The sequence below is a fragment of the Rhinopithecus bieti genome, unplaced genomic scaffold (assembly GCF_001698545.2).
Source record: "Rhinopithecus bieti isolate Rb0 unplaced genomic scaffold, ASM169854v2 scaffold_12732, whole genome shotgun sequence".
Lineage (NCBI taxonomy): Eukaryota > Metazoa > Chordata > Mammalia > Primates > Cercopithecidae > Rhinopithecus > Rhinopithecus bieti.
In genome coordinates this window covers 251,109-273,802 of record NW_016807308.1, presented here as the reverse complement: position 1 = coordinate 273,802, position 22,694 = coordinate 251,109, and the positions used below count along the sequence as shown (strand labels likewise).

The following is a 22,694-nucleotide window of genomic DNA, read 5'->3' as shown; positions in this document are numbered from 1 at the left end:
ATAAAGCTGTGTTCTGTATTAAAGGGATATTCACCATAGAGGTAACTGATCTTTGATATACTTAAGGTATTTTTTTTTTCTGTGTTAGATTATCTGCGTCAAAGTTATGGGCTGTCTATGGACTTTAATTCGCCAAATGATTATAATAAATTGGTGCTTTCACTGTTATCTGGACTCCCAAATGAAGTGGACTTTGCTATTAATGTATGCACTCTCCTATCAAATGAAAGCAAGCACGTCATGCAACTTGAAAAAGATCCTAAAATCATCACTTTACTACTTGCTAATGCCGGGGTGTTTGATGACAGTAAGTTTTAAGCTGAATGTATTATATAATTATTCTGTAAAAGTTTTTTTTTGTTTGTTAGCATAATAGCATTCTTTATTCTGTCTTTTATATTAAATGCATTATTTAAGATAATGAATGTTTGGGGATTTTAACCTTAAATATTTGAATAGTAATTTTGTCTCAGTGTTTTGAAGTAAAAGTCCTGGTTTTAAGTTGGAGTAATATATAGGTTTCCTGAGTTGAGATGATTACTTGCTACAAGATTTTGACAAAGAAAACTAGGATCTGGAAGAAATTGTTTTCTGAAGTCTATTTCTGCTAATGTGTGGCTATAATTTTTAACTAAAATATTTTAGGTCAATGCATTTGAAAATTTGCCTTCTAAATCATCAAAGTAAGGTTTATCAAAGGCTTCATATCATTTTTACTTGTAGGGTTTGCTAGTTGTGGGTTTTGATAAATCAAATTATTCATCTCTTCTGAAATTATCTCTTATTAAGGCTAGATTACCACACGGATCAAATTACTCAGTTTTCTCTTGCAGTTTAATACAGATTTAGAAATAATATTTTGAAATCTTTCTCTGCTCAGTTTTTCTTTTGTAAAACACCTGTGTTAGCTGAAGTTACTGGTATAAAATTATTTCTTGATTTCAGACTCTCCCCAATTCCAACCCCATTTTTTGCCAGAAGTATATCCTATTCAAGTGTAAGGTACTGACATACATTGAAAGTATTTTATCTTTTAGAGAATTATATATATAGCAGAGTAGCAGAGTCTTTGAGAAAACTTGTTGTAACATTTTATGACTTTTTTGTTTTTATCTTTAAATAGCGAGACAGCAAAAGAATTTATTTTTCTTGAATTTGATTTGGGTCAAGTAGTGTTTTATTTGGGATTATCTAGGTAGGATTCTTTGAAATTTGGCACATATTTTATATTGAAAATGATTTTAAAATTAAATAAAAGTGAAAATTAGTTTCTTAACTTGTCCAAAACTATTCTTGGTTACATGGGTGGGGATGGGGGAAGAAAGATGGTTACTTCTTAGTTTTTGTCATAATTTTGAAGATATAAATTTGATGGCTTTTCACATCACTTTTATACTCTTTGATTTCCATTATTTCATTTTGAGCTTCCAAATACAACTTTCAACATTTAATATAGAATGGAGTTGAAAATTGTTTCACATTTTTTAGAAACCTTAAAATGAAGCCTTTGAAAAGAATTTATATTCTCAAATCAGAGTAATTTTAAGTCTTAACATTTAATCATTGAATAGAATTACATGTAAATAATTTAAGTTGGGTACATGATAGAAGTATTCTTATCAGTTTGGGTGCACTAAGACAAGACCTTCTTTCGACCTAATTTATCTTCATGCATTCTTCAGGCATTTTGTTTAAAAGACTAAATTATTATGTAGTATAATAATGCTAAACAGCATTAATTTAGCACGTGCAATTTGGGTATAGTTTCTGTCATTCAAAGTCACAGAAAGTTTAGTTCCAGAGTACATACGGACTTTATGAAAACCTTGTATTTCAAACAATGGTTTTACATGATAAAAATAATTCTCTTTGGAGTTTGAAGGTTATAGATACATTTTATTTGGTTAGACTTTGAGAGGCTTCAATTTGATTTTTAGGGCATGAGATTTTAATTGAGAGAGAAATGTAGATGCCACTTCTTTTAGAAAGTAGAATATTTATGTATTTTGTGTGTTTGAAGAAGTATAATAAAATTCTATGTGATAAGAAATTTCATTTTCAATTTTATGTTTCTACCCTGTATTCTTTTCCCAGGGATGTTATTTGCTTGGTGGGTTTTTTTGGTTTTTTTTGTTTGTTTGTTTTTTGGAGTTTTTTTTTTTAGAGACAGAATCTTGCTCTGTCCCCCAGGCTGGAATGCAGTGGGGTGCAGTCTTGGCTCACTGCAACCTCCGCCTCCAAGGTTCAAGCGATTTCGTGCCTTAGCCTCCCAAGTAGCTAGTACTACAGGCAAGCACCACCACACCTGCCTAATTTTTATATTGTTAGTAGAGACAGGGCCTCATGTTGGCCAGGTGTCTCAAACTCCTGGCCTCAAGTGATCTGCCTGCCTCGGCCTCCCAGAGTGCTGGGATTACAGGTGTGACCCACCATGCCTGGCCCCCAGGGAAGTTTTTTATAAGGTTTTTTTTCAGGACAAAGAAAACCTTGTCTGCCTTTGGTGGTGTGTGGGCTTCATTTTGCTGGTTAAGCTGCTACTTATATATAAATTTGATATTTTATGAAATGCTTTTTGAGGTCACTGTAGTTAATTTGTTTATTCAAAACATTTGTATCTGTTCTTTATATTACTTCCTCATGACCCTAATTTCAGTAGTAAAATCATTAGTGAATGTAATTTATGTTTAAAATGTTATTTCTCACCCTTTTAAATATTTTTTAAGACGAAAATTCTTATTCTAGCCAGAGTACTTCACAAACTTTGTTTTACTCAATTTTAACTAAATACTAGGTTCATACTTAAAGGGTAATAAGACTGCCCAAGAGTTCATAAATCTCTTATGAGAGAGAACATGCCAACTTGTTGTGCTTCTCATAACACATCCAATAAGGAAGTTTAAGGTTTTGTTTTTTTAAAGATTAATATTCATAACAACTAGTTTTTCTGTTAACAGTTGTCATTATATAATTTTCTTTTTGTTTTCTAAAAGCAGTAGCTTTCATCACGGAATTAATGTGATAGTTGATACAGGATTTACTTAATTTTTAAGGGCAAAAACATATTGTATCACAACTTAGACATTTGAATCATACTGCTTTATAGTCTGATCCCATATTGACAATTTGAGCTAGCAGCATAAAGGAGAAAAAATAATACAGGATATACCTATCTATATGCCTTAAGTTTTTTGGTGGGGAAGTAAGGGCCACGTGTGGATGAAAGACAGAATATTATTAAGAAGAAGCTTATGAAAATGATGGTTTGACTTTTCAAAAGTCATAAAGTCGTTGATAAAGCAACTTTATCGAGAAGCACAAACTTGATGTAGGCCTGAGAATTTTCCTTAAAGGAGATTTATGGGAATTATGGGAATTATTTCCATGGAGTGCCTTGCTCTCTATGTTTTTTGAATTGTGAATTATGCAAGTATTTCTGAAATTAATATGAAAATTTTAAATGATAGCCTGGAAATCTAATAGCAATAACCTCAATTTGATTTTTTAATATTTTTCTTCTGTATAAATGAAAGCCAATGTGGAGTAACTCTTAAGTACTCTTCACCTCTTTATTGTCTGTGTGATTATTATGAGAAAGAGTCCATATTATTTGTGGGAACACAAATTTTCTTTAAATCTGAAAACAGTGTATTTCAGAAGAAATTATCGTGACTATCATTTACTATAAAATAAGTTTTAGTGCACAAGATATATTAAGATGTAGTTTTATTGTGTTTCCAAGCCTACCTATTATTAAATAATTAATTGAAAGAATTGGCCAGGTGCAGTGGCTCACGCCTGTAATCCCAGCACTTTGGGAGGCCGAGACGGGCAGATCACGAGGTCAGGAGATCGAGACTATCTTGGCTAACACGGTGAAACCCCGTCTCTACTAAAAATACAAAACATTAGCCGGGCATTGTGGCATGCACCTGTAGTCCCAACTACTCGGGAGGCTGAGGCAGGAGAATGCCGTGAACCCGGGAGGCAGGGTGAGTGCAGTGAGCCGAGATCGCACCACTGCACTCTAGCCTGGGTGACAGAGCGCTACTCCGTCTCAAAAAAAAAAGAATTCATTGCATTTTATTGAATGTACTATTATTTATTTGTTTGTTTTTAGCTTTAGGATCCTTTTCCACTGTATTTGGAGAAGAATGGAAAGAGAAGACTGATAGAGACTTTGTTAAGGTAAATCATTTTAATTAAAATGTCGAATCATTGAGTTGCATGTAGCTAAGCCAACAATAGGTCAGTGGTTGCTTATTTAATAAACATGATACTACCTATACTTTTATTTTTACCTAATACATATGCCATATGCAACGATTTTAAAGTTGTGATTGAGTGAAAAATCTTTTAGAATACCCATGAACAGACATAAAATTTTCATTGATTTCCGTGAATAGTAGCTTACAACAATAGCAATAAACAATTGAATGACCCTCTTCTCAACTGGGATTCTGAGAATGGGTTTCAGGAAGTTTTCATTTTTATGTGTGTTCTGAAACTATGCAATTCAGAAAGGAATGAAGGGCCAGACCTGCCATCAAATCCTCAAAAAGAATAGGTCTGAAAGATGAGTAAGTAAGTAAATAATAGTAAGTAAGTAACTAACTAAGTAAGTATATAAGTAAGTATAGTAAATAATAGTACATTTTCTAGAGGAAATTTTCTTGGCGTATATTTCTGAAACAAAATGTAGTTGTGAATTTCAAGTGAGAAACTACAAAAAGACTTGAGTAAACTGTTTTCTCACTTACACTTGTCTAACTTTGCTGGCTGTCAAGGAAATATAGGATGCTGCTTTTATTTACTGTCTGAGGGTACATTATATAGTATTACTATTAATAGAACATACACATTAAACATTATTGTTTAAACACCTTTTCTTTAAAACTCACGAGATGCATTCAAGTATGCTTACTCTTCATTCTTGCTGCGACTTCAGCTAAAATTTCTACATCTATTCACTTTGTTTCTTAAAAGTAGCTCTCTTGGGCTGGGTGTGGTGTCTCACACCTGTAATCCCAGCACTTTAGGAGGCTGAGGTGGGAAAATTGCTTGAAGCCAGGAGTTCAAGACAAGCCTGAGCAACAAATAGACCTATCCATACAAAAAAAAGGAAAAAGACACCTAGAAGGACGGCAAGAAGGGCGCAATCAACAAGCGCGAACCATAAGTAATAATATATATATATATTATTTTTATATTTTATTATATCATTATACAAAAATATTAAATAATAGCTAGAGACTGTGGTTGTGTGCGCCTGTAGTCCCAGCTACTAGGGAAGTGACGGTGGGAAGGATTGCCTGCTTTGACGCCTGGGAATTTGAGGCATGCAGGGCGCGAGAATTGTGACACATGACACTCTAGTCTGGAAGGTGAACAGAGCAAGGACACCCTGTCTCTAAAATCCAACTGAATCAAATCAAATAAAAAGTAAATAAATAATAAACAATGATAACCATAGTGTTTTAGGCGAGCTACATGTATTTCTTATACATTTCATAATTTATTATGGTGTATTGATCTAATCACTTACAATATTAAAAATCCAGTTGTAAAAATTCTTGGGATATTGTCCAGACCAAAATAGACTAAGTCACAGAACAAAAAGAACAAAAAAGATAATTACATAATGGAAAAAAGTATTCAAATGCGCCAAAAGGATGTATGTAACAATCATATAATACACTCAAACAAGTACGAGGCCCCAGATATATAAAGCAAATCATATTAAGTAAAGCTAAAAAAGAGACAGGGGACCCCCAATGCAACTATATAGTTGGCGGACTTTCACCCACTCCAGCAATTGGACAGATCATCAGAGTAGAAAATCAGGAAAGAAACATTCAGAACTTAACTCTAGCACTGTAGACCAAAATGGACCTCTAACACGACACTTATAACTATTCATCCAACACTGGCAGAATCATCCCCCCCAATTCTTGTCATCAACACAATGGAACAGTCTCATGGGATAGATTATCAGTTATCCACAACACACATCGTCTAAACAAATGTTTAAAAATTGAAATAGTATCAAGTGTCTTTTTGTATCACAATGGAATAAAAAGTAGAAATCAATAATAAGAGGAACTTTGGAAAAATGCTACAAGATACTCATACAAGAAAATTAACATGCCACATCCTGCCAATGATCATATTAGGACGGTCAAGGAGAAGTTAAGAAGGAAACCTTTAAAATGAGGACAACGGCCGGGCACGGGGCTCAAGGCCTGAATCCCAGCACTTTGGCGGAGGCCAGAGACGGACGGATCACAAGGTCAGGAAGATCCGAGACCCACCATCTGCTAACCTTGGTGAAACACCGCTCTCTAACTAGAAAACATAGAAAAAAAAAACAAAAAAGACCACTAGACCGACGAACAAGGAGTGGCAGGCGCCCTGTTAGTTCCCCAGGCTTACACGGCGAGGGCTGAAGGCAGGAGGAATGGCGTAAAACCCGGGGACGTGGGAGCGCTATGCGTGAGCATGAGATCCGGGCACACTGCACTCCAGCGCTGATGCAGCGGACAGAGCGAGGGACACCGTTTTAAAAAAAAAAATAAATAAAAATAAAATAAATAAAATAAAATAAAATAAACACAACATGCCAAAACCTATTGTATACAGCAAAAGCCGTCCTAAGAGGGAAGCTTATAGCAATAAATACCTACATCAAAAAAGTTGTAAGATTTCAAATAAACAACCTAAGATACACTTTAAGGAACTAGAAAAGCAAACCAAACCAAACCCAAAATTAATAGAGGAAAGAAATTATAAAGATCAGACCAGAACTAATTTAAATGGAGACTAAAAAGACGAAGGATCAACAAAACAAAAAGTTGTTTTTTGGTAAGATAAACAAAATTGAGAAACCGCTAGCTAGAATAGCCAAGAAAAAAGAGAGAAGACTCAAATAAAGTCAGAAACATAAAAGGAGACATTGCAGCTGATACCACAGAAATATAAAGGATCATTAGAGACTATGTTGAAATATTATGCTAATGAATTGGAAAACCTAGAAAAAAATGGATAAATACATGGACACATATGACCCATCAAGATTGAACCAGGAAGAGATAGAAAGCCTCAACAGACCAATAAAGAGTAACAAGATTCAATCAGTAATAAAAAGTTTCTCAACGAAGAAAAACCCAGGACCAGATGGCTTATGGCTGAATTCTTCCAAACTTACAAAAAAGAACCAACACCAGTTCTTCTCAAACTATTCCAGAAATTTGAAGAGGAGAGAAGTCTCCTTAACTCATTCTTTGAGGCCAATACTACTCTGATACCAAAACCAGGCAAGGACACAACAGAAAAAGAAAACTGCAGGTCACTATCTGTGATGAACATAGATGCAAAAGTCCTCAACAAAATGCTAGCAAACCAAATCCAACAACATAAAAGCTGAATTTATCCCAGGGATGTAAGGATGGTTCAACATACGCAAATCAATAAATGTGATACATCACATCAACAGAATGAAGCACAAAAATATGATCATCTCAATTGTAGATTTGTCATACATGGCTTTTATTGTTTTGAGGTATATTTCTTCTATGCCTAATTTCTTGAAAGTTTTTATCAAGAAGAAATGTTAAATTTTATCAACTGCTTTTAAAAAATCTTTTGAGATAATCATTATATCAAATGGGGGAAAAACTGAAAGCTTTTCCTTGATAAACTGAAATAAGATGAGGACACTCACTCTCACCTCTCTCATTCAACATTGTACTGGAAGCCCTAACCAAAGTAATCAAGCAAGAGAAAGGAATAAAACTTCAGTAGAAGTTGCAGGATACATTTCTTAAAAAAAAGACATACAAATCGCTAAAATATATATATGAAAAATTGCTCAACATTACTAATCAGGAAAATTTAAATGAGAACCACAATGAGATATCATCTCACCCCAGTTAGAATGGCTGTTGTCAGAAAGACAGCAAAATAACAAATGCTGGTAATAATGTGGATAAAATGGAACTCATACACTATTGATGGGAAAGTAAATAGTACAGCCATTATGGAAAACTGTATCCCACTACTGGATATTTATCCAAAAGAGAGGAAATAGTATATCAAAGGGATACTTGTGTCCTCAATGTTCATTGCAGCATTATTCACAATAGACAAGATATGAAATTGACCAAAGTATCCAGTAACAGGTGAATGAAGTTTTATATATATATACATAGTTTTACATATATAATATTGCATATATATACAATGAAATACTATTCAGCCCTAAAAAGAATGAAAATGTGCTATTTGTAGCAACATGGATGGAACTGGAGGTCATTACGTTAAATGAAATAACCCAGGCATAGAATGAGAAATACTTCATGTTCTCACTCATATGTGGGAGTCAAACTTGTTGATATTTTGGAGGTAGAGTAGATTGGTGGTTACCAGAGGCTAGGAAGGGTGAGAGGGTGGTGCACAACGAGAGGTTGGTTAATGGGTACAAATACCTAGTTAGATAGAAAGAATAAATAATAAATTCTAGTGTTTTATAGGACAGTAGCATGACTATAGTTATCAATAGTTTATATTTCAAAATAGTAAGAAGATTTGAAATGCTCCCAACACAAAGAAATGATAAATATATGAGGTGATGTGTATCCCAAATACCATTATTTGATTATTACACATTGTATGCATGTATTAAAATATCACAGGTACCCGTAAGTACATACAGTTGTTTTGTGTCCATAAAATTTGTTATTGAGCTATCTTGCAAATTTGTATTAAAAGAGAGTTGTTTTAGGAAATAGTAACTATTAAGTAGATTTTTCTAGTGGCATTTTACCTTTTCTTTATTGCTAGTCTTTAGGTTTAACTAACAAAAACTGCTAATGATAAGCTTCAACTAATCAAAAACTTTATTCTTTAGCAGTCTATTATAAATTATAAATTGTCTTTAATGCATCAAGACTTATTTGACAATTTTGGAGGCCAAGTTAGGATTGGTTGAGCCCAAGAGTTCAAGACTAGCCTGGATAACAGAATGAGACCCCGTTTCTACAAAGAAAAAAATAATTAGTTGGGCATGGTGGTGCATGTTTATAGTTCCAGCTACTTGGGAGGCTGAGGCAGGAGGATCACTTGAACTCTGGAGTTAGAGGCTGTAGTGAGCTATGATTGTACCACTGCATTCCACCATGAGTAATAGAGTGAGACCCTGTCTTTAAGAGAAAAAAGAAAAAAAAAAAAAGACTTTCTGGAAACTTTCATGTAGATCAGTATGATTTATTGCACTGTTTGTAGATTTAAATGTTTAAATAGTTAGAAAATCCTTACAGGCTTGGTTTCTAACTAATATTCCCACTAGGGCATTTTCTTTTATAATGGAACTTTTCTTTACTTAGGAAGAAATAAAATTAAAGAGTTGTAGTTAGGCATGTAGCATCAATGGCTTATATAAAATGATTTTATATTGAGTATTGTCATGTAGGTTTGTTTTCTATCATAAACATATTTTACTTGAATTAAAAGTTAATGTAGACTGTATATTAAACACTTTGCATAGTTGTCTTTATCATTTTTCTGTTTACACAGTTTTTTTACAAAACAGTTCCACTGTAAAGTATTTCAACAAATAGGAACCTATAATGTCTCTTCAGAGATGTATACATGAATTTTATTTTAATGAGGTGGTAATATTTGAATTAATAGTTAAATAGTGGGAGAAAAGAGAGGGAAAAAAATGTTTTCCTGGTTTTGCAGAAGTTAGTCTTTATTTTATTTTAATTGAGACAATCTTACTCTTATCACCCAGGCTAGAGTCCAGTGGTGCCATTGTAGTTCATTGCAATGTCCTCGGCCCCAGGAATCCTCCTGCCTCAGGATCCCAAGTAGCTAGGATTACAGACTCCTGCCACCATGCTTGGCTAACTTATTTTTTATTTTTTTGTAGAGATAGGGTCTTGATATGTTCCTCAAGGTAGTCTCAAACTCCTGTTCTCAAGCAGTTGTCCTGCCTTGGCCTGTCAGAGTGCTGGGATTATAAGCATGAGCCACTCTGTCTGCCCCCTTATAGAAGTAATTGACGCATGCTGTGGAAAAGCTAGAATTTATAGCATAGGGCAAATATTAAAACCATTATTAATCACACCCATTCAGAAATAAACACTATTAATATCCTATATACATCTATCAAGTCTTTTCTATGCATATTATTTAAAGCAAAAGTTTTATTCAGAATTTAATTTGTAACCCATTCTTTTCACTTATTACAATGTTAGATTTTCTTTTCATCCTTAATATTTAGTATTTTAATGGCCACTTCATTCATATTACACGTTTCGTAATTCATGTAAATAATCCATATTTTCAGAAATTTAGATTGTTTCCATTTCTTCTTCTTATCAACCTACCTGGGCTGTACATACTCACATCCAGGCCCACAAGTATAAAATAATTTTTTTCTTAGGTTAACTCCAAGACAAATTTGCAAGTCAAAGAATATACTAAATCCTTTACAAGAAGTATATCATCTTAAATGAATTTTATGGTAAAGTTACACTTTTCATATTGTTATCCAGAATGAAGTTTGTAACCTAAAATAGCTAGGCCTATTGCTACATAAAATATTGCATAATTAGCTAAAATGTTTATGACATTTATCTGATAATATCTGATAAGAATTATCGGATTAATAGCTTACGTCACCTTATTTCAGAGAAAAAATACTTGAACTAATTTATTTGGTAAAATATTTTGTACATTAATTCATTTATTTAAAAAATATTCACTGAGTATTTTCTGTGTGCTAATACTTTTCCAGACACTGGGAAAACAAAGTCCCCCCTCTTAGCAAATTTCCATTCTATTATAGGAAAACAGACAATAAAAGTAAACAGTGTTATTTGAGGCTTTTGCAGGTATTGTGAAGAAAATAAAGCAGGACAATGTGATAGAGAGTTACAAGACGTGTGAGTGTATGGTAACATTAGATAAGATGACCAGAAAGGCTTCCCTCAGGAGGTAATATCTGATGATTTTTAGTAGGTTTGAATGATAATAGGTGACCATCACTGCAGAGGAAGAGTCTTTCTGACAGAGGGAATAGCAAATGCAAATGTTCTGAGGTAAGAACAAATTTAGTTTGAGGTATAGAAAGTATGTTTATGTGCAGGACCATGGTAAACAAAAGGAAAAGTGGTAGCAGACAAATGTGCCTGTTTCAGGTGTGAATTTGCAGTTAACAGAAAATTTTAATGACAGAAGATATGTTGATCATATTATTATATGTATTAAAACGAAGCTTCATGATGCATTGACTTTTTAATTTAATATATTATATTTTTTGGACTCCTATAAGTACTTTTTAAATTATAACACATACTTAATGTATATGTATAACACATACATAAGTATACACTTCAAGATGTGTTTATAAAGTGAATACACTCATGTAATCATTACCCAGATGAAGAATTAGAACATTATCAGCTCCCCTCTGAAGTACGCCTGTTCATTCCCCCTTTCAGTCACTTCTTCATTCACTCCCTTATCTGTTAACGTTTCTTCCTTATTCTACTTCTCTTTTTTCCTTTATTCAACATCATGTTTGTGAAAGTTTCATGCATATCGTTGCAAGTATTTGTACTTCATTCATTTCTATTGTTGTATAATGTTACATTGCATGAATGTGCAGCAATTTGTCTTTTCTACTGTAAAAAGCAATAAAGATTTAGTTATTTCCAGGTTGGACACAAATAATTTTGCTATGAAGGGTTTTATATATGTATTTTGGTAAATATGTGCATGCATTTTTGTTGGGTAGTTGACCTAGGAGTGTTAATTGCTAGGTTATAGGGCATGCATATCTGTATTCAGCTTTGGTAGATACTACCAAACATGTTTTCGAAGTGGTTGTACAGTTTTACCTTCTCAACAGTAGTATGTCAGTTCCAGTTCCTCATTGTTGACAGTATTTGGTTTTGTCAGTCTCTTTCATTTTAACTGTTACAATGGGTATATATTGTTACTGTAGCTTGGTTTTAATTTCCATTTTTTCTTGATTGATGAGAACTGGAATACCTTTGGCAATTTTGATACCTTCTTTTAGGCAGTGCCTGTATTTTGTCCATTTTAAAATAATTATCTTTGATTTGTAAAAGTTTTTTTCTATATTTTGGATAAAAGTTCTTTTTAAGATGTTGGAAATATATTCTAGCTTGCCTTTTCATTCTTGAATGGTATCTTTTGATGAACGTACATACTTAATTTTAATGTAGTTTGACATCAATTTTTTTTATTGAAGTTAGCCATTTTTTAGTTCTAGTTACAAATTTTGTTTTGACCATGAGGTCAAAACAGAGTATTTTTTTTTTCTGTTTTCTTTTCACACTTAGATCTATAATTTTGATGGTGTTTTTGTGTATGTGGTGTAAGCTAGGAGTAAAGATTTGTTTTTTTTCCTCATATGGATACCCAGTTGAACCTACAGTATTTGTTTTAAAAACTGTGTTGCAGTATCACCATTGTCATAAATCCACCAATCATATGTGTATGGATCTTTTCTAGATTCTTTTCATTGGTTTATTTGCCCCATTAGGGCTTGAAAGTACCAGATTTTAGTCAAGAAATTCAAATTCTTCCTACTAAATTTCAGTAAAATTTGTGTTTTCTAATTAGAGAAAATATTTATTTTCCTCTTTTGTGTGTAGCTCATTGTTAAAATGTTATTTTGTTTTATACCTCTATGCAATTTAAAACCCCAGAAAGCAGATCTTTTAATCTTATTTTTCTGTCCTCATTTTTTCTTGCATATTTCATCTCCCTTCTGAGTATGTGCTTTTTTCACAGTATAACACATCCTTAGCTAGATCTTTCAATGAAGATATTTTATTGATAAAATTCTGTTTTATAATTGTCTTTATTTTTGTCCATCTTCCACTTATAGAATTGTAGATTATAAGTTATATTTTTCTTGTATTATTGTCATTCTATTGTTTTCTGCCTTTTTTGCTAGGTTATCCTTCTTCTTTTTTTTTTTGTCAATTTCTGACCTTCTGTTAATTCTGAGCAGCATTTTGGGTATTTTCCTTGGGCTTGTTCCTTAATCATTTTCAGCTGTGTCTAATATGCTACTTGACCTATTTGTTAAATTTCTATTTTAGTGATCATGTTTTAATTTCTAGAAATTCTCTCTGTCCTATTTTAGATTTTCCCCTTTGATCTTCTTTTTTATGTTTTTAATAATTTTGAAGATTTTAAAATATTTTAATAAATTAATTTGAATTATGTAAATTAAATATAATATAGAAACAATATATAATACACAAATTAAAAATTAAATACACTTGATTATTCTGATATCTAAAGCTGTTGTGACTAATTTTACTTATTCCATGGTGGAATATTCCCTTCTGTTTTATAATGTTGGTTTACGAATTTCAGCAGACCTGTTTTTGTAGGGTTTTTGTCAAGATTGGATTGAAAGTTTTTTCTTCCACTACTCTATTGCAATTGCCAGTCATCTACAGAGAAATACTGGTTTAGAATGACTATATTAATTTATTCATTGATTTTCCGGTGACTCGAGTAGTTACTAAAACCAACTCAATGGAGATTGGGGAGTAGGCCAGTGGTACAAAATTTGGGGCGTTATTTTTAACTCAAAACTGCGGTAGAGACAGTCAAGCCCTTTTGCCTCCTTTTCTTTGAAGGTATTAGCTCTTCAAAGTTTTCACCATGATACAGAGCTGCATTCCTGATTCCCCACTTCATAAAGTGACCCAAGGTCCTATATTCTGCCCTCACTACACTGCATTAAGAGCCAGACCATTTGGTTATAGAATTATATAGTTTTTCTTAACTCCAGAAAATTGGTGATGAAAGTGTAAATTGCACAAAGTGTTTAAATAAATATGCAGTCACAATGGGGAATGGAGGTTATCAGTATAATCATTAATCACATGAAATCAAGAAAACGTAAATGGCTGGGCACAGTGGCTCACGCCTATAATCCCAGCACTTTGACTTGGGAGGCCAAGGCGGGTGGATCACTTAAAGTCAGGAGTTTGAGACCAGCCTGGCCAACATGGCAAAAGCCCATCTCTACTAAAAATACAAAAAATTAGCTGGGTGTTGTGGCGGTCACCTGCAATCCCAGCTAATCAGGATGCTGAGGCAGGAGAATCGCTTGAGCCCAGGAGGCAGAGGTTGCAGTGAGCCGCGATCATGCCACTGCACTCCAGCCTGGGTGACAGAAGGAGACTGTGTCAAAAAAAAAAAAAAAAAAAAAAAGACTTGAAGAAGACACAAATACAATTGAGGAAGATTAGATGTTTTCCTGCAGTTGTATGTATGTGTTTTTTCCCCATTAATTTCTGCGTTTCATATATCTTTTTTTATGCTGCACTTTTTCTAACTTGTTGATTTCCTCTTTGATACATGGGTTATTTAAGTTTTTAATTTTTATGGATATGTGGTAGGTGCATATATTTAGGGATATATGAGATATTTTGAAGCAGGTATACAATGTGTAATAATCACATCAGGGTAAATAGGGTATTTATCATCTCAAACATCATTTCTTTGTGCTATAAACATTCCACTTATACATATTTATTTATTTATTTATTTATTTATTTATTTATTTTGAGACGGAGTCTCACTCTGTCACCCAGGCTGGAGTGCAGTGGCGCAATCTCGGCTCACTGCAAGCTCCGCCTCCCGGGTTCACGCCATTCTTCTGCCTCAGCCTCCTGAGTAGCTGGGACTACAGGTGCCCGCCACCTCGCCCGGCTAATTTTTTGTATTTTTTAGTAGAGATGGAGTTTCACTGTGTTAGCCAGGATGGTCTCGATCTCCTGACCTCGTGATCCGCCTGTCTCGGCCTCCCAAAGTGCTGGGATTACAGGCTTGAGCCACCACGCCCGGCCACATTTTTAGTTATTTTTAAACATCCCATAAATTATTGTAGTCACCCTGTTTTGCTATCAGATACTAAATCTTATTCATTCTGTCCAGCTATGTTTTTGTACCTATTAATCATTCCCACTTGGCCCCAGCCTCTGGTAACCATCATTCTACTCTCCATCTCCATGAGTTCAGTTGTTCTACAATTTCCTGAGGTGTGAGTGTTGAAATCATCAACTGTAATTATGAATGTTTATACATCCTTTCAGTTCTGTCAGTTTTTACCTTATGTGTTTTGAACTTCTCTTGTTAGTTGCATACACATTTACAGTTGTTGTATTTTCCTGATGAATTAACTTCTCAAAAACATTATGTATGAAACTTAGCAACAGCTTTCTTATTCTGTTGTCATAATATATTTTCCCATCTTTATAGTTTTTATCTGTGTTTTTATACATAGTGTTTCTTATAGACAACATACAGTTAGCGCTTGTTTTCCTTCTCCCCACAGTCTGCCTTTTCTGCAATGTCTGCCTTTAAGTCAGTGCATTAAGCCCATTTACGCTTTAGGAAATTAATGATGTAGTTAAGTTTAGGCTCTCAACTTTTATTTATCTAAAAATTTTATTTTGCCTTCATGTGTCAAGGATATTTGTGATGGTTTTTTTTTTTTTTTTTTTTTTGAGGCGGAGTCTCGCTCTGTCGCCCGGTCTGGAGTGCAGTGGCCAGATCTCAGCTCACTGCATGCTCCGCCTCCCGGGTTTACGCCATTCTCCTGCCTCAGCCTCCCGAGTAGCTGGGACTACAGGCGCCCGCCACCTCGCCCGGCTAGTTTTGTATTTTTTTTTTTAGTAGAGACGGGGTTTCACCGTGTTAGCCAGGATGGTCTCGATCTCCTGACCTCGTGATCCGCCCGTCTCGGCCTCCCAAAGTGCTGGGATTACAGGCTTGAGCCACCGCGCCCGGCCTGTGATGGTTTTAAAACTGTAGGTTTTAGGGTTTTGCCTGAGCACTTTAAAGATAGCATTGTTATCGATAAGAAATCAACTTTGTTCTTATTGCTCTTGTATAAGTGTTGTAGTCTCTCACTGCTTTTAATATGTTCTCTTTATTACTGATGTTTAATTTCGTTATGATATGCCTTGCAGTTTTCATTGCTTATTTTACTTGGGGTTAATTTAGTTTCTTGGATCCAGGTTTGGTATCTTACATAAAGTTTGGAGAGTTTTTCACAATCATTTCTTCAAATATTTTTCTTTCCCCTCTGGTTTTTTTTTTTGTTTGTTTGTTTTAGAGACAGGGTCTTGCTTCGCTGCCTAGGCTGGAGTGCAGTGGTACAATCATAGCTCATTGCAACCTTGAACACGTGGGCTCAAGCGATCCTCCTGCCTCAGCCTGCCAAGTAGCTGGGACTATAGGCATCCACCACCACACCCAGACCCCTCTTCTTTTCCTGGTACTACATTTACAATCTGGCTTCTGAATCCATGGATTCTGCATCCATAGATGTAACCAATCACAGATTGAAAATATTTGGGGGATAAAGCAATTTAAAAAAGTAAAAGTAATAAAATAAAAGTTAAGAGACGACAGTATAACAACTATTTACGTCACATTACACTGTATTAGGTATACTGTATTTAAAGTATACAGGAGGATGTTTGTAGGTTGTATGCAAATACTATACTGCTACACCATTTTATATGAGGAACTTGAGCATCTGGAAAATGTGATACCTTTGGAGAGTCCTGGAACCAGTCCCCACAGATACTGAGGGATGACTGAATATGTGTATTAGATCATGGTGGTGTTCCACAGGTCACTAAAGCACTTTTCATTATTTTTAGACCTCTTTTGTTTTCTGTGTACTTAATTGTGGATATTTTCTATTGTTATGCATTCATCTTTTCTAGTTAAGCAAATCTTGTGTATTTTCTTTATTTGCAGATACAGATGATTCCCAAGTTACAATAAACTTACAGTTTCTTGACTTTACTGTGGGTTTATTGAGGGTGTTAAATGCATTTTCACCTTATGATGTTTTAGACTTACTGTAGATTTATTGGGACATAATCCCATCATAAGTCAAGGAGTATCTGTATTACATTTTCCAGTTCAAGAAATTTTATTTGATTGTCTTATCTGTTTATTTGTTAATTATGTTCATATTTTTTATATCATTGAACATACTTAATAGTTTTTAAATGTCATTGTTAGTTTTCTTGTTATCTTTGTTATTTCAGTATCTTATTTTTCTTAAAACTGATTTTTGTCTTGGTTATGGGTCATGTTTCCTCATTTCTTTGTAGGTGTGGTAATTTTTTATTAGATGTGAAGGTTGTGTGAGTGTGACATTGTTGAGTGTCTGAACTTTGGCGTTTTTCCAGAATGTTGAACTTTGTTTTAGCAGGCTGTTAATTCATATATGGATTATCATAGTAGGGTTGTTTTAAAGCTGTGTTATGACATATGTAGATTAGCCTTTACTCTAGGGCTTGTTTATTCCTTCTACTTAGGTATGACATTTTGGGAATTTCTCCTGAATGAGCTAGGTGTATGTGAGTTTTCTCTATTCTAGGAATTGTTTAATTACAGTGTCTTACAATTGTTCTCTCCAGTTTTTTGCCTAGCATTGTGGAGCTTGAACATACATCTGTGTAACTTAGTACTTAGCAGTGAACTCAACGTATATGTATGTAGACTCATGGGACTCTTTCTCTGCATAACTCTTCCCTTATTGAAAATTTGCTTTCATATTCTAGCCTCCTTAGCTTTGCTGTGCTCTGTTCAGTGTTTTCAGCTTAGCAATCACTCTGATATCTTGGGTTTCTCTTCCCTATGCTTTAGTCTAGAATTAATGTCCAAGTAAAAATATCAGTCAATCATTGGAATAACTGCATTTGTTTCTCTTGTTCAGTGATTACAATCTTGCATTACCTTTTTTCCAATCTCTGAAAACAATTTTTTCATACATGATGGGTTTTGGTAGGATGACTACTCCATATGGCCTAAAGAAATAGTCACTTGAAAGTATTTTTCTAAATTTTAAATTTACATGTATTTTTTTTTTTACCCCATGACTTTTTGAAAGTGTTTTAATTTGGCTTAACCACAGTTACCTTTATCATTTATTCTTCCTTAGATTGTAGATAATGAGCTTTTTTGTTTTATTTGTCAGAAAATGTTTTTATGTCACCTTCATTCTTGAGGAACAGTTTCACTTTAAAAATTCTATGTTGGCAGGTTGGGTGTGGTGGCTCACGCCTGTAATTCCATGTAATCCCAGCACTTTGGGAGGCCGAGATTGGCGAATCACATGAGGTCAGGACTTCACAACCAGCCTGACCAACATGGTGAAACCCCATCTCTCCTGAAAGTACAAAAATTAGTTGGGCGTGGTGGCACACACCTGTAATCCCAGCTACTTGGGAGGCTGAGGCAGGATAATCGCTTGAACCTGGGAGGCAAAGGTTGCAGTGAGCTGAGCTCACACCAGTGCACTCCAGCCTGGGTGACAGAGTGAGACTCTGTCTCAACGAAAAGAAAAAAAAAAATTATATGTTGGCAGATATTTTCTTCCATCATTTTGAAAATATCATATTGTGATTTTTCTCTTCATTCTTCAGGAGTTTTATGATGATGTTTCCATACCTTTTTTTTTTTTTAATCTTTCTTAGAGTTTGTAGTGCTTCTGAAATATGTAGGTCAACATCTTTCAGTTATTTTAGAATATTTTCTGCCCTTAAGTCTTCACATATTCTGTCTGCCCATTCTTTCTCTTCTTCAGGAACTCCAATTATTTGTATGTCAGAACTTTTCACTGTGTGCTTATGTCTCCTACACTTTTTTTCTCTTCATCCTTTTGTCTCTTTATACTTCAAACTTATTTACTTGCCCTTTCTTCTTGCTCATAAATTTACTCTTGGGTTGTATCTAATCGCTTCTTAAACATATCCACAGAATTCTTAAATTTAGTTATGTTTTTCAATTGTAGAATTTATTTTTAGTTCTTTCATACGGTTTTCATTCCTTTGCCAAAATTTTAGTTTTTTATTTCTTTGAACTTACTATTCATTGTCATTTTAAGTTCTGTGTCTGATATCTTTAATATCTGAATTTTTGTGGACCTTTTTTCTTGGTGATTGAACATTGTCTTTAAAAAAAAATGTGCCTAATTCTTTTTTATTGCTACCAAAGATTGTTTGTCATGGATTTTTTGTGCAATGGATTTCTTTGATGATGACATGAAGCCAGTAAGCCTTTTTCCAACTAATGGTTTTAAATGCCTAAGAACTTTGATTCCAAAAAAAACCCAGTTGTTTTGAAATATACACATAATGTCACGAATACTGCTAATATTGCTATTGTTAATTTCTTAATATTCAGAGTTGAAGAAATTCTAAAGAAATGTCAAATTCCCAGGCCGGGCGTGATGGCTCATGCCTGTAATGCCAGCACTTTGGGAGGCCGAGGCAGGTGGATCACGAGGTCAGGAGTTCAAGACCAGTCTGGCAAACATGGTGAAACCCTGTCTCTACTAAAAAGACAAAAATTAGCCTGGTGTGGTGGTGAGCACCTGTATTCCAGCTACTCAGGAGGCTGAGGCAGGAGAATCACTTGAACGTGGGACGCAGAGGTCACAGTTGCAGTGAGCTGAGATTGTGCCATTGCACTCCAGCTTGGGCGACACAGTGAGATACCGCTAAAGAAAAAAAAAAAAGGGTTGGGCGCAGTGGCTCACGCCTGTAATCCTAGCACTTTGGGAGGCTGAGGTGGGCAGATCACGAGGTCAAGAGATTGAGACCATCCTGGCCAACATGGTGAAACTCCGTCTCTACTAAAAATACAAAAATTAGCTGGGCATAGTGGCACATGCCTATAATTCCAACTACTCGGGAGGCTGAGGTAGGAGAATCACTTGAATCTGGGAGGTGGAGGTTGCAGTGAGCCTAGATCGCGCCATTGCACTCCAGCCTGGGCGACAAGAGCGAAACTCCATCCAAAAAAAAAAAAAAAAAGAGATGTCAAATTTCCAGTAGTGTTTAATGTACATAGAGATGTCATTTTTCCCCCATCCAAGTTCACAGGTTTTCTGATTTCTTTCACAGTCCCTTTAGTCGTTTGTGGCTCTAGGTTAAAAAACCCTAAAGATAAAAGATGCCTTTTACATAAGTATCTGAAACTATAGACAATAAAATATTTACATCAAAGAATTAATTCCCTAGAATGTAGCAATATCCACATGAACTAAAATAAGTAGAAACATTATTTTCATATTGTGTGACTATTTTGAAAACTTATTTTAAAATTTCATTTTCAGATAGGGTCTCACTGTTTTGCCCAGGCTGGAGTGCAGTGGCACAATCACAGCTCACTGCAGCTTTCAATTCCAGGCCTCAAGTGGAATTTGAGGCCACAGCCTCCCAAGTAGTGGGGACTTCTGGTACATGCCACCACTCCTGGCTAATGTTTTAAATTTTCTATTTTGTAGAGATGGGGTGTCCCTTTGCTGCCCAGGCAGGTCTTGAACTCCCAGCTTCAAGTGATCCTGCCATCTTAGCCTCTTAAAGTGCTGGGATTTACAGGCATGAGCCACCATACCCAGCCTATGTGTGACTATTTCTAAAGCAATGGAATAGTTGTTTCAAATCATGGAGAATTAAATAACTTCTCATTACAGTTTTGGAAAGACATCGTTGATGATAATGAAGTTCGTGACCTCATTTCTGACAGAAACAAGTCTCATGGTAAGTTAGTGAAAGCAAATTTTTTCAAAACCTTTGAAGTATTAATAATAAATGAAATATTAATTTAAGTGAAATATGTATTTTCTGTTATAGAAGGTACATCAGGAGAATGGATTTGGGAGTCTTTATTTCATCCACCTCGAAAGCTGGGCATTAACGATATTGAAGGACAGCGGGTACTTCAGATTGCAGTGATTTTGCGAAATCTTTCCTTTGAGGAGGGCAATGTTAAGCTCTTGGCAGCTAATCGTACCTGTCTTCGTTTCCTATTACTTTCTGCACATAGTCATTTTATTTCTTTAAGGCAATTAGGCCTTGACACATTAGGAAATATTGCAGCTGAGGTAAGCATGTGACTGTACCTTAAACTAGTTTTTATAGTTAGCAGCATGTATGTTACAATTTTAGGATGAGGCATTTTTTAGTTGCCGTATTTATAGACTATTAAATGCTTACATGTATTAATTGCTAAAAATGGTGATGTAGCAGTATCACACACTTACGGAAAAAACTATTTGAAATGATGCTTTAAATTCAGTGATGGCTATTTTTACAATAATTACATTTTTTAACGTTATGCAACATTATCCTGGTTTTTTAAAAATTTTTGTTAAATTTGAAATATACAACTCTGGAAGAAGCATAGCTCAATAGTAGTGTTGTTTCTTTTTCCAGCTTTTATTGGACCCTGTTGATTTCAAAACTACTCATCTGATGTTTCATACTGTTACAAAATGTCTAATGTCAAGAGATAGATTTTTAAAGATGAGAGGTGAGTTTTCACTGTAGTATTTACTTTCTAAAGTAAACAAACTGTATCATTTCTTAATAATACACATTTATGTTTTTCAGGCATGGAAATTTTGGGAAATCTTTGCAAGGCAGAAGATAATGGTGTTTTAATTTGTGAATATGTGGATCAGGATTCCTATAGAGAGATCATTTGTCATCTCACTTTACCTGATGTGCTGCTTGTAATCTCAACACTCGAGGTGCTATACATGCTCACGGAAATGGGAGATGTTGCTTGCACAAAAATTGCAAAAGTGGAAAAGAGCATAGGTAAGATTGGACCAAAAAACAAATTATTTTCTTTATTGAGGAAAAATGTTTAATATGATACTGTACAAAACCCTTAATTTATATGTGGGGTTTAGTATTTTATTTTGAAGAGTCATCACCTCCTCAGGCATACTTGTTTCCATTATTCTTTCTGCCTGTTTTACATGAGCAAGAAACATCTATAATTTAGAGACCAGGATTACATGGCTATCAGTAATTCCTATTTCTTCTCTTAATTTCTGTTATTATGTATTAAATTTGAAATGGACAAAACTGCTGTATCTAAGTTATCTGAGAGCAGGTCTTTCTGTTTCATATGGCCAGCTACTACTATTAAACAACTAAAGCTGAGTGAAACAGGTTTCCTTCTGTTCCTAGAAGTTGCTGGTGGTTCTGCAATCTTTAAAAATCAATGAACTCACCTCCGTAAGAGCTATCAGTTCTAAATATCAGTTTTAAATACTAACACGTGCTATATTAATGTTTTACTTGATGATTAAAATGATATCTGTCTCAGGTGTAATAAATATTAAAATCACAGTTAATAAAGAATCAGCTTGAAAACTTATTATTGAGAAGTTAATATGTCATTTTTCATATCAGTGGTTCTTAAATCTGGCTATACATCAGAATCACTTGAGAATCTTTCCAAGTATATAGATACCCACTGCTGGGCATGGTGGCTCACAACTGTAATCCCAGCACTTTGGGAGGCCAAGGCAGGAAAATCGCCTGAGCCCAGTTCAAGATTACCCTGGGCAACATAGTGAGATCTCGTCTGTACGAAAAATAAATAAAATTAGCTGGATGTAGTGGTACATGCCTGTAGTTCCCAGCTGCTTGGGAGGCTGATGTGGGAGGATCGCTTGAGCCTGGGAGGTTGAGGCTGCGGTGAGCTGTGATCGTGCCAGCACTCCAGCCTGGGTGACAAAACAAGACCCTTTCTCAGAAAAAAAAAAAAAATATATATATATATATATAGATATAGATATAGATATAGGTATC

General features: G+C 34.7%; 1 protein-coding gene across 3 annotated transcripts in view; it reads left to right on the top strand.

Annotated features, from left to right (window-relative positions):
* Nucleotides 1-22,694, top strand: part of ARID2 (AT-rich interaction domain 2) — a 189,516-nt gene that overhangs the window by 96,260 nt on the left and 70,562 nt on the right. For all 3 annotated transcript variants that reach the window (XM_017881134.1, XM_017881136.1, XM_017881135.1), the window contains exons 3-8: nt 89-307; nt 4,118-4,185; nt 20,561-20,627; nt 20,721-20,971; nt 21,303-21,399; nt 21,480-21,689. In XM_017881134.1, the coding sequence (XP_017736623.1) occupies nt 118-307; nt 4,118-4,185; nt 20,561-20,627; nt 20,721-20,971; nt 21,303-21,399; nt 21,480-21,689 (883 nt within the window). In that variant the 5' untranslated portion in view covers nt 89-117. The remainder of the gene's footprint in view (nt 1-88; nt 308-4,117; nt 4,186-20,560; nt 20,628-20,720; nt 20,972-21,302; nt 21,400-21,479; nt 21,690-22,694) is intronic.